A 16,568-nucleotide genomic window follows, 5' to 3' on the forward strand; every position below is an offset into this window, starting at 1 on the left:
ATAATAACCACTGATATTCTAGTAGATGTTACATGATTGAAAAATTAAAAAAAAAAAAAAAAAAAAAACCAAATACATTGTTAACAAAATATAACAAAAACACTCGTGTCAATTATAATCCTCATTCTGAGGGGGCATGGTAGCACATGCCTATTATCCCAGAACTCAGGGGGACAGAGGCAGGAGCATCTCTGTGAGTTTGAGGACAGCCTTAGTCCACAAAGTGAGTCCAAGACAGCCAAGGCTACAAAGTGAAACACTGTCTCGGGAAGAGAAGGAAAAAAAAAATCCTCATTCTATAACTGGTCACATGGCCTTAGCTGGTATTTAGAACCACCTTGCCCTAAAACCCATTCTGTATACAGTGCACCAATGTGACAATAGCTGGTCATCCCAGGGAATGAGCCATATCTGAGACTCGGTGTTAGTCTCTGCTATTGACAGAACTAGCTATAAGCCCAGTACTGGTGAGGCTGGATGCCTTCATTGATTAATTGAAATCTATTTTACTTACTTACTGGGGCAGGGTCTCTAGTTGAGCCAATGCTCACTAATTGAGCTAATCTAGCTGGATCTGGAAACCTTGTCTCCTCACAAGCTAGGATTATAGGAAGGTACCTGCCTGGCTTTTATGTGAGCCTGGGTTTCTGAACACCTGTGCTTATTAACATGCATGACAAGCACTTTATCCACTGAGCCATCTCATTTGCTTCCCACACTCACTGCCTAGACTGTGCTCCACTGAATACACAGGGTTCCATGCTTGGGCCAACAAAGGGTTTTTCACATCTAATACTGAAAATCAAAAAGCTTACTGGTATCATGGATTTACATCTTCTTGAGATAAAATGAACTACGGCAGATAGCTTATCTACAGTTTCAGGCATAAAGTGCACTGTTAGCCAAAAAGAATCTTCTCATATTCTCTGCCTGCACCAAACTCACTGCTTCAACAGGAGGAAAAGGACAAAGCTTTCTGTGATAATCATTGTAGTAATATTAAAGACAACTCTGATCCCTGTGAACAAGAGGCATACAGAAGGATGGAGTCTGAACAAGCAGAAGAGGATGGAGACTATTCCAGGACTGGATCGTCACTTTTACAAAAGTGTAGCTCCCTCTGTACCACACTAATGGTGGCTTTATATGCCTGTTTAATTTTTGGCATTTTCCCAAAAGCCTGCTGTAACACCCTCAGAGTTGAGCTTCTCCATGCCAGAGACAACAGAAGGTACACCAATGATGGTAATAAGGTAAGATGGCAATGCAGGGACATACTTCTCTCTGGGAAACACAGAGCCACAGAAACTCTAGCTTCTTCTCCATCCTAGGAGGTGGGACAAGCCCTGAAGTATCAACAGAAAAACAACTTGGGCTACAGAAGAAATTGTAATCAGAGAACCAAATCATGTCAGCCAACTGCTCAAGCATAGTACATTTACATTTTGAAGCTACTTCAAGAGATGCAGACTAAAATGCCAACTATCCACTGACTTATGGGGAGAGAAGAAAACCTAAAGGAAAGAACAAGAAACAATAAATGAAACACATTTGTGCCTGATAAACAAATAGAGTATCTTGTTTTTAAAAGCTCTTATCAAAAAATAATGAAAACACTTTAACATAAAAATATCATAGTGCGTAACAGAAACACTGACTTTTAACATTCCTTACTTATACAAGTCTAAATTTACACAACTCTGAAAACTGTCAGGTTTAACTGTTCAAAACAAATAACACAGTGATAGATAGGCAAAAGTAAAAATGTGAAGTAACTGCCATGCTCCAATTAGAATACTGAGAGGCCCCTAGAAGCAACTAATATGAGCCAGTGAATGAAAAGAAGATGAACCTCAGACATCCAGTCCAATCACAAGATCTTCAAAAAGTGATGGGTTATACCCAAAGACTGGAAATAATGCAGTTGAATGGTAGCCATGACCGGCCAAACCTATGGTAATTCAAGCAGTGAAAGAATGATAACAGAATACAGCCTAGAGATTAATAAGAGAGTTTACAAATTGCTATGGGTTGTTTCTTTTGGTTTGCTTGTTTTTCAGACAAGGCCTCAGGTTGATCTTGAACTATCAATCTTCGTGGCTCAGCTTCCTAAGTGCTAGGATTAAACGCTTTGCCCCACCAGTTTAGAACCTGAAGATCTCCAAAAGTCACGTGTTAAAGGATTAGTATCTAGCATGATGCTATTAAGAAGTGAAGAGTCTTTATGGGACCCATTGAGTTCTTCAAATCACTGAAGGCATGACTTCCTATGATGCCACATAGCCAGCTTATTCAAATCAGTAGGCTCCAAGTTCAGGGAGAGACTTTAGATCAAAAAATAAGGTAGAGGGTAATGGGGAGACAGCTCTGTAAAAATACTTGTTATGCTTGCAGAGGTTTTTGGTTCCCAAAACCAACAAGTCAGTTCAAAATCATCTGTATCTCTAGTTCCTTGAGATCCAAGGCCTCTTCTAGCCTTCTTGGGCACTGTAGGCACATGGTGCAAACATGTAGGCAAAACACTCATACATAAGTAAAATTATAAAATAAAATCTTTTTAAAAGGTAGAAAACATAGACATATAACATAGAATAAACCTACTAAAATCTGTACATCTAAAGAAACTAATCAAGAGAGAGGACCCTGACTAAAATGCTCAATCCCCATCCTGAAAGGCAAAGAGGATGGACATCAGAAGAAGAAGAAAACAGGAAACAACCTAGGAACCTGCCACAGAGGGCCTCTGAAAACCTCTGCCCTACAGACTATCAAAGCAGATGCTGAGACTTATGGCCAACTGTTGGGCAGAATGAATGGAATCGTATGTAAGAAGTGGGAAATAGTAAGAGCTGGAGAGGATGGGAACCATACAAGGAGAGCAACAGAACCAGAAAATTTGAACACAGGGAACTTCCCAGAGACTCATACTCCAACCAAGGACTATTCATGGAGATAACCTAGAACCCCTGCACAGATGTAGTCCATAGTAGTTCAGTGTCCAAGTGGGTTACATAGTAAAGGGAAGAGGGACTGCTTCTGACATAATCTGATTGGCCTGCTCTTTGATCATCTCCCCCTGAGGGGGGAGCAGCCTTACCAGGCCACAGAAAATGACAATGCAGCTACTCCTGATGTGATCTGATAGACTAAGATCAGAAGGAAGGAGAAGAGGACCTCCCCTATCAGTGGACTTGGGGAGGGGCATGCGTGAAGAAGGGGGAGGGAGAGTGGGATCGGGAGGGGAGGAAGGAGGGGCTTATGGGGGGATACAAAGTGAATAAAGTGTAATTACTAAAAAATAAAAATTAAAAAAAAATTTAAAAAAGGTAGAAAACAATTAAAGAAACTCAATGTCACCTTCTAGCCTCCACACATATAAACACACATTTACAAATACATACAAACAGACAGCTTGGCAGGGAAAAAAAAAGTACTTCCTCCATCAGAAAGGTAACTAGCAGACAAAAAGCGAGAAATGGAGATAGAAACTACCAAATGGCCTGACCTTAAATGACCTTTGCTTCTGAGGACAATCTAGGGAAAAAGCAACTTTATAATGTTTGGCCCTGACACAATGACAGACCACCAATTCCGGACTATAATTTGGCCTATAACCCAAACTAGATCTGGAGAAACAGTAGGTAAACTGCACTAGACAGATTGCACAAAACAGCTAGATTGTGCTTTCCAATCCCATAGTTAGGGAAGATAAAGAAGGCTGGGATTGTATAGATTAAAAGAAATTAAATTAGCAAGACATAGCAAGCAAATGGTATAAAATCTAAGACTGAATTTGTTTGATTGTATTAATAGAAAACAGGCAAAAATTGGACAATGTATTAAGATTAAATAAAAATATCACAGTAAAATTGACTTCCTGATTTGGATTACTACATAATACTTACTCAAAGAATGCCCTTAGTTTTAAGGACATTACACCATTACCTCTAGGAAAAACAATTAGGAATTTTGAAGTACAAGTCTGTAACTAGCAACTTATGCTAGTGGTTCAGAAAAAAACAAAATAAACACTAGAAAGAGTTTGCCTAACTATGTCTTTGAATAAAAGGAATGAAAGACACACTGGAATCCTTTGTAGTGTCCACAACTTTGCTGAAAATATGAAATTGCTTTAAATTCAAGACTATTAGTTGTTCATGGAGGTACATGCAAGCCCCATCCCATACTCAGGAAGCTGAGGCCATAGAAAGGAGTGTTCAAGGCCATCCTAAGTACATAGTGGGGGAAAAAGGAGAAAGTAGAAAGTAGAAGAGGAAAGGTAAACAAAGGAGACCAAAAGAGGAAGGGAAAAAAACAAACTGTTTTAAAAGTGGGGAAAAGGGGGGCTAGAAAGAGGACTCAAGGGTTTAAGAGTACTTGCTGCTCTTGTAGAGGATCCAGGTTCAATACCTAGCACTTACACAGCAACTAAAACCATCTGTAACTCCAGTTCCAAGGGATCCAATACTCACTTCTGGCCACCATGGGCATCAGGCATGCATGTGGTGGTCCAGACAAACACTCATATATAGAAATATATGTATGTATGTGTGTATGTTTATGTGTGTAAAAAGAAGACCAGTGGACAGGTTTATTCTAAAAATAAACCTTCCAGGTTAACAACACTCAACTAAACAAACCCTTTCCAAACTAAAATTCACCACTGGTTCATGACAGAAGGAGTGGCTTATCTCCTCAGAGGAGCACTATATGCACATATGCCATGCAAACTAGTGAAAAAAAAAAAACAGCCAGGTTGAGTCTGAGGCATACCTCATGCAGAGACATAGAGGAGACCTATGAAATCTCCTGTGGGGCCTCCTGTGCTATCCCACCTCCAACAAAATACTCTCAATTTGGGGCTAGAAAGATGGCTCAGCAGTTAATCATGTATAGTTCTTGCAGAGTGTCAAGTTTGAGTTCCAGCATCCAGGTCAGGTAACTCAAAACTGTTACCTGTCTATAATTCCAGTTCTAGAGGACCAAATTCCCTTTCTGGCCTCCTTCAGCACCCTTACTCAGGTGCACATATCCACACACAAACACGGACGTAAGTTTAAAAAGTGAATAAGGCACATAGTAAGCCCAGAAGAATGAGGAGAAAAGTCCACTTGTAGCTGGTAACAAAGTTAGAGCCCTCTGTACACGTCAGCGCCTCAGAAATTCAGTCTTCAACTCACATCTCATAAGATTTTACTAAGAAACATAATGTTTACCTAGAGATTGAAGGCAAGCCAGGCAAGCAAAATAGGTGTCATAAAAATCTGATGGCAGAGGGTTTCTTAGCCATGCAGGAATATCACTTATTTCCAAAAGTGGCCAGCATTGTACTGCCTGGAGAGCAACAAGCTCAAGACACACATTGGGGTTAGGGTGGGGGGTTGACTGCATTTACCTGTCTGGGACTTTGTGGTGGCCATGTAGCATTGGTTCTGAGGTAGTGACTGGTGGAGGGCTGGGAAGGTTGGTAAAAGCTGCTGTCGTCCACAATCAGAAATGTTTCTGTTCACATCCTCTTTTGGTTCCTTATGGTCTTGAACTTCTCTGTGGTCTTTGTTAGCTGCATGCTTCAAAACAAAGACAAGTAATTAAAAAGGCTGCAGAAGCAAATGATAACTAAAGTAAGATGCATCCAAAACTCAATTATTTTTCTCCTTAATTCCCATTTACTGGAAAAAAGGCCATGGTGGAGGAAGGTAGGAAGTCTACACAAATTCACAAAGTACAACTATTAGTATAGAAGGACCTAACTCTAGAACACAGGAGTAAAATTTCCAGTCCCACTATCCTCTGCTGGATCAGGTATGAGAGCTGATTTCACAGTTTAAATGTATCTCTAGAAAACAGGTCACTTAATTATTCCCCTTTGACACTAATGATAATTTCATTCCAGATACCAACTGAGGAGAGTGGGAGGAGGGTGGAGACATGCAAAGATAATTCTAAGGGATGGGTGATTTAAGGCTAAGCTAGATCTCTCCTGGGCTGCCTTGACTCTTGTTTTTCCCAGATAGAGTTTCTGTGCATAGCCTTGGCTGTGTCCTGGACTTGTGTTGTAGACCAAGCTGGCCTCAACATCACAGAGATCTGCCTACCTCTGCCTCCCTGACTGCTGAGATGACAGGCGTGTGCCCAGCTGCTGCCTTGACTCTTAAGAGTGGTGTTAAAGGGCAGGCCCACTTCCCAATCTCCTTAACTGGTTTTCAGTCTAGCTTCCTGCAAAGTGGTTACCTGTGATACCAGTAACAGTGCCCCATATTTAACACTCCTGCCCTTCCTCCAAACTGCCTTTACACTACTAACCATCCCCTCTGTCTATACCTATAAACTCAGCAATGTTTTGAAGATAGTCTCATCTTTCATTTTAAGCCACATACAATTGAGCTTGACCTAAATTTTATTGTGCAACCAAATAACCGCCTAATAATGTAAGACATTCATAGGCAAGTCTTTCTTCAGCTTATATGGTTTCTGTAAACACAGGATATCCACATATGAAACAACAACAAAAAAATAATGCCAGGTTTGGTGGTCAGGACTTTAATCCCAGCACTCTTGAGAAGCAGAGGCGAGTGAATGTAGGCCAGGGCAATACAGTGAGACCCTGTCTTTAAAAAAGGAGTGGAGCAGGGCGCAGTGACACAAAGGCAGGCTGATCTCTGTGAGTTCAAGGCCAGCCTGGTCTACAAAGCAAATCCAGGATAGCCAAGGCTACACAGAGGAACCCTGTCTCAAAAAAAAAAAAAAAAAAGAGTGGGGAAAAGAAGAAGGGAGCTGGAGAAATGTCAGTCATTAAGAATACAGGCTGTTCTTACAGAGGATCCTGCTTTGATTCCTAGTACTCACAAAGTAACTCACAACCATTTCTAACTCTAGTTCAAGGGGATTTTAACACCGTCTTGTGGCCTGTGTGAGCACTGCATTCACATGGTGCACAACCATGTATGTAGACAAAACACATAAAAGGTTAAAAAAAATGTAAAGGAAGATATCTGGATATCTTAGCTGGATGTTGTGGCATACTCCTTTACTCCCAGCACTGAGGAGGCAGAGACAGGTGGATCTCTGTGAGTTTCAAACCAGTCTGGTCTACACAGTAAGTTCCACGACAGTCCAAGCTCTGTAGAAAGACCTTGTCTCAAACAATTAAGTAAATGAAATAAAATAAAAAGTAAAAATAAAGAGGAAGAGAAAGAGAAAGAGATAGAAGGAGACTTCTTACCTCATACCATAAACAAGAATATACAATCCACATCACATTGTCAGGCTCAAGAAAGTTCAAGTTAAATCATGACAAGGTACTGACATAGACAAGCGAACAGCAGCAGCACAAATGCTGGCAAGGACATCAGAAACCAGGTAGCTCCAACAATGAAGATGGCTTGTGAAGTAATGGAGCTTGTCACCAAGCCTGACAACTTAAAATCAATCCCCAGGACCCACATTGTGATAGAAGAGGGCCAAGTCCTGAAAGTTGCTACATATGCACAATATAAGCACTCACTTATGTACAATAAATGAATAAGTAATAAAATAAAATCTAATTTTAAAACTTTTTAAATGTTATTACTGCAAAGGCTAGAAAAGGCACATGTATATCTTAACATTATTTTTGAAGCTTCCTGTTAACTTTTTGGGCTTTTTTTCTATTAGAATATTTTAATCTATTAACTATTTTTAACAATCTCAGATTTTTCCTTTCACTAGTAGCATGTTTTAATTATACCTAATGGTAGGATTCATTATGATACTTCATACATGTACAACATGTATTTTGAGTATATTCACTCTTCATTACTCTCTTTCTGTTGTTTTGTGGTAAGATCTCTCTGTGTATCCCGAGCTATCTTAGAATTCACATCCACCCACCCCTGTCTCCTGAGTGTGCTGAAATTAAATGAATATACCACCAATCTCTTTTTTTTTTTTTTTTTTCTTATACATTTATCACCAATTATATTCAGGTGTGTCAGTCTGAATGTGGTTATGTGGCAATCGATGCAGGTACATGAGGCAGCCAGAAGCATCAGGGAGCTAAAGTTACAGGTAGTTGTAAGCAATTTGATATAGATGCTAGAAATCAAACTAGGGTCCTCTAGATGAGCAGCTGAGACACAACATCCTTGTGCTCACAGATGCACTAGGGAAACCAGGAATGTTAAGCACACAGAGTTGCTTAACATTCAAAGAGATGTACAATCTGTTTTCAGTCCAAAAACCTGGAAATGGATGTGGTTAAAGTCCTGGTGACCTCTATGCTATCTGTAGAGCCAGGCCACCCCTGGCTCCCCAGACTGTTTTATCTTAGACTCTTCCTCCCTAGGCCTTTATCTGAATCATTGTTTCTCAATCAATAATATCCATCTTTATGGAAGATGTCACATGTACTTTACAAATGGAGCAGAGGTAGTAATAGCCTGGTGACCTCTGTGTTACCTGTATAGCTAGGCCGTACATACAGACTCTTCTGTTTATAAAGCTAGCCAAGCTGGTAAAAGGGAGGAGGGACAGCCAAGGTGACCAGCAAGTGTCCCATAAAGTTGAACCTACATGAACGCCTGGCAAGAAAGCAGAACATATGGTGACTGTGGGACTCCATATAAGTAGTCACACCCTATACCCAATGCAGCGAGTATGGATACACACATTACTTGGACCATCTGAATCACTACCACAAAGATAAAGAAAGGTACTCTAGAAAAAGCAAACATGAATAAGAGCTGCAGCCAAACAAAACTCCTCTGAGGAATCAGAATTCCAAAGAGATTATGGAAGAATTGTAAAATCTCTCTATACCCAGCCATGCATTTATCCACCTATCTTCATGACTGGCTGTATGGGTATGGGTGTGTATGTATGTGAAGGGGAAGGAGTCTGTCTGACTATCTATATTATATGTCAAAATTAATAATACTAGATTTTGTAACCCAAATACTTCTCTACCTGATTTTTTGATAGAGTGTCTCTCAACACAACCCAGAGCTTAATGATTCAACTAGCCTTGGCTAGCCAGCATAACCTAGATTTCCTCCTGACTCCACCCCAGTGTCACTAGGATTACAAGCATGAAACGCTATACCCAGATTTTATGTGGGTACTGGGAGTTTGAACTCAGGTGTTTGCTTGCTCAGCAAACACTTTGCTCACTGAGCCACCTCCTTATCCATAATCAGTATACCATGTGGGATAAGATGAAATAAGAGTTGGGGATGGTGGCACATAACCACAATTCCAGAATCTGGAAGGTAGTGGCAGGAATATAAGGAATCTGAGTCTGAGTCCTGCCTGGGTTAAGTAAGGCCCTATAGCAAACCAAAAACATAAATAATACATGACTTTTTTGAGAAATTAAAAAACTAACCAGAGACTTGGAGTATAAAAAAAAAAAAAAAGGTATTTAAATTAAAAAACATCAATATAAAGGACAAAACGTAAAGGACTAAAGCATGGAGCATGAAGTAGAAAACAGGCAAGAAACACAAAGACACAATGATCACACACAAGGGATTTTATGGGAAGGAAATTAACAACCACTTATTATACATTACATGTTTCTGGAGTTGACATCACAAACCCACAGACTGGCAGAGTCTTGGGGGAAAGTTCCAAGCATGAAGCCCTGAAGGCCAGAGAGAAAACAGCAAATGGTCTGCATATAAAGGGCACTAGAAATCACAGGAAAGTGATCATGAATGTAGAATCTACCCAAGCTAAGTCCACAATCAGAAAACGAAGTAACTACTGCAGACACCTTGAAAACATGCATCAAACGCATGCCCTGTAAAACAGATTGAGACAAAGAAGTCCACCATGCTGAGTATTATGAGAACCACTGCTTTCACTCAGTGCTAGAGCCCAGAACTCATCTTGTTCTCAGAAACCCTAAACAATTCAAGACTTTCAGAAATGGCAGAAGAGAAAGTAATTTTCAGCCAGACGGTGGTGGTACACATCTTGAATCCCAGCACTCAGGAGGCAGAGGCAGGCAGATCTCTGTGAATTCCAGGCCAGCCTGATCTACAGAGTGAATTCAAGAACAGCCAAAGCTAACCAGAGAACTTTGTCTTGGTGGAATTATAAAAAAGAAAAAAAAAAAAAATAGTTTTCCTGACAGAGCCTGACCCATCTTCATAGAGCAAAAAGAATCCTTCAGGAAAAACCTTAAAAGAAGGCTTTGTTGCTCATGTATCTAGACTACTGTCATCAACTGGTTTTTCCCTTTCTTGCACGAAAGTCTATTTTTTTTTTCATTAATGCAAAGGAGAAAGATAGAAAAGAAGACAAAATTACCAGGCCCAGGATGGACTTCGGCATGGTCTTGCGTGCCCTGTGAACCCTGACATCAGTGCCCGAGGCTGTAGGCTTTTTGTCCTCTGTGTCTGCACTCCCTTCCCCAGGCACAGTAGGTGCTGTGGTTGGTATCTGAGGAAGTGTACTTGGAGTCCTGCATTTACTGGCTCCTCCAGGAAGAGTTTTTGAGGCATGACCAGGAAGCGAGGAGGCTAGCGTGTTGGGAGTCCTCAAAGGCTGCCCCTGCAGGGCTGCTTTATTTAAGAAATATCCATTGCTGCCAATGACAGAAGTCTGTATGAAGTCGTCAGCTGTGACATGGTTTTGCTTCCCCACTTCTGTGTCTCTTTCTGAAACCCCATTTTCTGCCACCCGAGATGTTCTGTTGGTACCTTCCTGTGGACTAGCTCTTGTGTTCTCCTGAGTATGTTTGGGTACATTTGGATGGCTGGTATCACCACTCTTTTCACAAGACCCATTTGTTTCTCCATCTGCAGCCATAGGAGTCTCTCCCGCCTGTTTCTCTGTGGAACCTTCATCAGCAGCCATAGGTGTATCTGTGAACAGAGGAAAGAGTGTCACCGCTGCTGGGACCCATAAATCCATGTAACTATCATCATAAATTACTTTTTTTTTTTTTTTGCTAGCATACATAGAGCTGTCTACAGTTCTGGGGTGTAGCTCAGTAAAACTCTTGCCTATGCAAGGCCCTGGGTTCAATTCTTTTTTTTTTTTTTTAATATTTATTTATTCATTATGTATACATTCTTCTGCCTGCATGTACACCTGCACCAGATCTCATTGTAGATGGTTGTGAGCCACCATGTGGTTGCTGGGAATTGAACTCAGGACCTTTGGAAGAACAGTCAGTGCTCCTAACCTCTGAGCCATCTCTCCAGCCCCCCTGGGTTCAATTCTTAGCATGCACACACACAACACACCAACAACAGCAATAAAAACACATCTATCTACAAAATTCATTTTATCTTATATACAAACCAACATTTAAAGTCCATTAGATTAAATGCAAATTTATTTTTTGAAACATTAATGTTTGGTTAAGTTTGAGAAGTTGGCCTGCTTTTTAAAAAGGCTGTTGGAGGTTTAAAACAAAGGGGGGGTAGGACATTCAAGGATTAAGAGAACTTATTGTTCTGAAAAGGACACAATTTTGGTTCCCAATTAAGCAGTCCAAGAGACTTAATTCCCTCTCTTGGCCTCTGAGGTCACCTGTACTTATGCCCACATATCCAGCTTAGACAGGACTTTCGAAGCAACATTACAGAAGCACAAAGGAAAATTTTAGGAAATTTAGGAAAGAGGATCATATTCAGTACATTTTGGACTGCATGTCTTCTCTTAGCCAGACTCCTCTGGATATTCTATCATGGCCAGAACAATAAGAAATTAAGAGCCTTCTTGATTTCAAGAAGATCTACCAAGGGGCTGAAGTAGACTCATGATCACACCCCTGAAAGCAGAAGACACTCCAGTGACATGTAAGGCTTACCCTTTACCGCCCTATCTTCAGCTCTCCTTTTCACTGTACCGATCACCTAACACACAGGATTTCCATGCCCTTCCCATTAGTTACCTGCTCTTCCCAAGAATGCAAGTTCTACAGTAGCAGAGACTGTCACTCTTATTCCTCTCAACACATAAACAAGGCCTGGGAGTATTATATACAATACAACCTTTCTAAATGAATAAACAGCCATTAGTAACTTTTTAAACAGGTAGCAAAATAAAGAAATGTAAAACATTTCCTTAACTTGTAGGTTATACAGCAAATTCTGCAGTCAATGTATACTCACTCAAAATAGCATAGATGTCCATTAATGCTTCTAATATTTGGCACATAAAGATATCCATTAATGCTTTTAATATCTGGCACATAAAGAAGGGTTTGGGTGACAGCACCAGATAAGAAAAAGAAATGCAAAGATAGTGAGGAAGACACAGGATGCTTTACCTTATCTGATAAAGATACAAGCACAAAGCCAGATTACTGGATTCAGAATTAAGTGACATGGCTGGTCATAGTATATATATATACTGTACTACTGAGCTATAGTAGTATATACTATATAGTAGTATAGTATACTATACTATATAGCACTTGTAATCAACACAGGCACTAGGCACTTATGCATTCTGGAAAATACTGTACTACTGAGCTATAGTAGTATATACTACTATATAGTAGTAGTATACTAAAGTAGTATAGTATACTATATAGTAGTAGTATACTATAGTAGTATAGTATACTATATAGTAGTATAGTATACTAAAGTAGTATAGTATACTATATAGTAGTATAGTAGCAGTATATTATATATATTATATTAATATATTAATATAATATATACTATATTATATATAGTGTATATTATATTATATAGTAGTAGTATGTAGTATATTACTATATATTATATACTATATTATATATTATATAGTATATAGTATATTACTATATATATACACTACTATATAGTATACTATATAGTAGTGTATATATATATATATTACTACTATATAGTATATACTACTATAGCTCAGTAGTACAGTATTTGCCAGAATGTGTAAGTGCCTAGTGCCTGTGTTGATTACAAGTGCTGTCAAAGGGGGGGGGGCCTACAAAAATAATATCATTTCTCTATACCAACATTAATTTTAAAATATAAGAAAGCATGCACTGTGGAGCACACATTTAATCCCAATATTCAGGAGGCTAAGGCTAGCCTGGTCTACACAGGGCGTTCTAAGACAGCCAACGCTATATAACAGAGAAGCCCTGTTTCAAAAAGACAATTTATATGTGTGTATGTATATATGTAATATATTCACATTTATAGACACTATTTTATATGTATATAAACACTGTCTTTGAGACAGGGTTTCTCTATTAGATATAATCTGTAGTTTTCTTCCTTTTGCAAGTATCCCATTATATGTACATATAAATAAATAAATATATATATATATATATATTAATGGTTTCCTCTGAATATAGGCATTAAATGATTCGGCTTTAAAAATAAATATTTTTATTTTCCTTCTTTTGTAAGTATCCTATTATATATAATATCCATTGTATGTATTTGCAGCTTTCTTTTTGTAAGTATCCTATTATATATATAAATATATATTACATAGACCATAATATAATGTAATATATAAATGTTTTCCTCTGTATACAGGCATTACATAATTTGGCTTTAAATATATATAATATATATTTGTACTTTTCCTCCTTTTGTAAGTAACCTGTAATACATAATTATATATATATGTATAATATCCTAGTTTATAATTACATATATTAGGATACTTACAAAAGAAGAAAAACTGCAACCACACACATTTTTTAGAGCTGAATTACTCAACACCTATGTACAGAGGAAAACATTAAGAGAGAATGTTCTGGAACCAGGTAACAAAATAACAAAGTCAAGTCCCCTGACTTTTAGAAATTCAGTGATTTTAATCAGAGTTGCAATTAATGTATTAATAAATTCCATGACCTTAACCTAAAATATATCAAAAAGAGTAAAATTTCAAAAATAGTAAAGTATACCATGAAAATGAATAGTAAAGGCTAGAAAAATAAGCTCTCCACAGAGAAGAGTCACATGACCCAGGCCAATCCACAGCATGAAGAGCAGAAGCAGCATACTGAGGACAAAGGTATGTTTATCCAGAGGCCTGTTTGGGTGCAACTGAGAGTTACAACTTGCAAGCCTTAGCCAAACTATGACATGTGGTCTCACCTCAAAGTTCATAAAGAAAATGTAGAGAAACAAACAATGGTGCATAAACAGAAAATTCACAAAACATCACAAAGACTATAAATAAACATGGAGTTAAGATAATTATTCAATTCCAAGAGAAACTTTTTTATTACAGTATAAAACTGGACCATGTGCTGGGGAAAAGACCTCTAGCAACTCTTCCAGAGGATTCAATTCCCAACACCTACAGAGTAGCTCATAACTGTCTGTAACTCTAGTCCCAGGGAATCCAATGTCTTCTTCTGGCCTCCATGCAAATGTACACACATGTACAAAGACATACATTGAGAAAAGTCACATAAAGTTAAAAAAAATTTAACTGTTTAAAAAGAAATTAAGCTATGTAGACTAGGCTAGCCTCAACTCATAAACATCCATACCCATTTGTCTCTCTTTCCCATGTCCTGAAGCTAAAGTGTATATACCACTATGCCTAGTATCTAATTTTTAATACTACAACAACAACAACAAAAAAAAAAACCCTGAATTGACAGGTAATATAATCTCAGGCTAAAAATGCCTATAAGCAAGCAGTCCTTGCCACAAAGTCACACTTAACTAAAAGTTAATGAATCAACAATCTTAAATAACAAATAAATAAATAAGAGAGAGAGATAAGCCAGGTATGGTGGCACACACCTCTAGTGCCAGCAGTTGGGAGGCTGAGGCAGGCAGATGTCTGAGTTCAAGGACAGCCTAGTGTACAAAGTGAGTTTCAGGATAGCCAGGGCTACAAAGAGAAAACCAAAAACCAAAACAAAACAAAACATAAATCTCAGCACCTACTTTTAAAACAAATAACCAGATTCAACATACCTAATCCACCCACACCGTATTCAAAATACCCATCATCCAATCAAAACTAGATGTGCAAAAAGGCACAATTTATAAAGAAGTCAGCTGTCAGGCATTCAGTGACAGCTGGTAAAGTGCTTAAAGGGAAACATATATGTGGGGTATCTACCTACCCAAACAGACCTACGGAGACGAGCACCTACTATATGAAGAAAACTGCCATGCAAAGAAACGAATAGCAGATCAGACAAAGCTCAAGATGGAGATCTCAAAGACACAGACTAAAGAATCTATACCAAGAGGGGGGAAGAAAAAAAAAAAAAACAAAACAAAACACCTAAAAAGCAAATGAGCTGAAACTTAAGTGAACAGTAAAGCACGTTACATGCTTGGAGAAAGAAAAAAAATATTATGTGTTTTATATATATATATTTCTTGCAGAACAGCTTGCTTCCTGGTATCACCCTCACCCTAACCTTTCAACATGCTGGAAACCTCTTCTATGAACTCCAAGTTTCTACTTCACTTTGGTCAGAATGTCATATAAACGGAGTCACATAATGGGGCAATGATGGTGCATGCCTTTAATACCAGCACTCTGGAGGCAAAGGCAGGCAGAACTATGAGTTCAAGCCCAGCCTCCACTACAAAGTGAGTTCCAGGACAGCTAGGGCAACAAAAAGAAACCCTGTCTTGAAAATAAAAAACAACCATAAAAAGGACACACAGTATGTCCTTTATATCTGGCTTTCTTAATTTTGCAAAATACAATTACACTATGTTCAGGTTGTTGCATGAACCACACAATTAACCTATGGTGTGTATCACAGCTTGTTTATCCAGTGTTATCAGCTGGAGACTGGGTACATGTTCCAGCATCATAAATAGAGATGCTACAACTGTTAGTGTGATTAGTCATTTTTTATTTCCAGGTGCACTTTAAAACAAGAATATACATGATACTTGCTTTTCATAGTTGGTTGAGATTTTTCTTTCTCTGGCACATCTTTTGCAAATGTGTGTGTCTGTGTTCACGTGCATGCATGCCAATTCAGGAATGAAAGAAATTATTAATTATACTGCAATCCTAGGAAAATTCCAAGAGAGTGAAAAGGCTGGGAGAGATAATAAAAAGGGTGCATGCAGCAAAGGCCCTGGGTGAACTGGTCCTTACCTTCCCTTAGCAGGTCAGATTTCATGCAGCAATCCTGCTTGGTCTCTTGCTTGGCCAGAACTGCCTGCTGGAGTGGGGAGAAAAAATAAAATAAAAAATTGGCATCAACCAGGATACATCAGGGACATCTTCAAATCTAATCAGTTACAAAGGTCATCATCTTTCCCAATAGGGTTTAGCACAATCACCTCCAGGAAAGAGAACTAGCATTCAGAAAACAGTCCACAAGAGAGTATGCCAAGCCTGAACAACATCCTTTTTTGTTTTTCAAGACAGGTTTATTCTGTGTAAACCTGTCTGTCCTGGAACTCACTCTATAGACCAGGCTGACCTCTTAACTCACAGAGATCTACCTGCCCCTCCTGGAATTAAGGGTGTGCACCAACACTGTCCAGCATCTGGACAGCATTCTTTATTTTTTTTTCAAGATTTATTATTTATACAACATTCTGTCTGCATATCAAATCTTACTATAGATGGTTATGAGCCACCATGTGGTTGCTGGGAATTGAACTCAG

The 16,568-nt window shown here is 38.8% G+C and overlaps 1 protein-coding gene across 9 annotated transcripts in view; it reads right to left on the reverse strand.

Moving 5' to 3' along the window:
- Positions 1-16,568, reverse strand: part of Ehmt1 (euchromatic histone lysine methyltransferase 1) — a 142,354-nt gene that overhangs the window by 78,272 nt on the left and 47,514 nt on the right. For 8 of the 9 annotated variants that reach the window (XM_055600112.1, XM_055600113.1, XM_055600107.1 and 5 more), the window contains exons 2-4: positions 16,051-16,117; positions 10,291-10,847; positions 5,396-5,567 (exon numbers count right to left, since the gene is read on the reverse strand). In XM_055600112.1, the coding sequence (XP_055456087.1) occupies positions 5,396-5,567; positions 10,291-10,847; positions 16,051-16,117 (796 nt within the window). The remainder of the gene's footprint in view (positions 1-5,395; positions 5,568-10,290; positions 10,848-16,050; positions 16,118-16,568) is intronic. The other variant, XM_055600106.1, reaches the window with a different exon arrangement.

The sequence above is a fragment of the Psammomys obesus genome, unplaced genomic scaffold (assembly GCF_907164565.1).
Source record: "Psammomys obesus unplaced genomic scaffold, mPsaObe1.curated_primary_1811, whole genome shotgun sequence".
Taxonomy (NCBI): domain Eukaryota; kingdom Metazoa; phylum Chordata; class Mammalia; order Rodentia; family Muridae; genus Psammomys; species Psammomys obesus.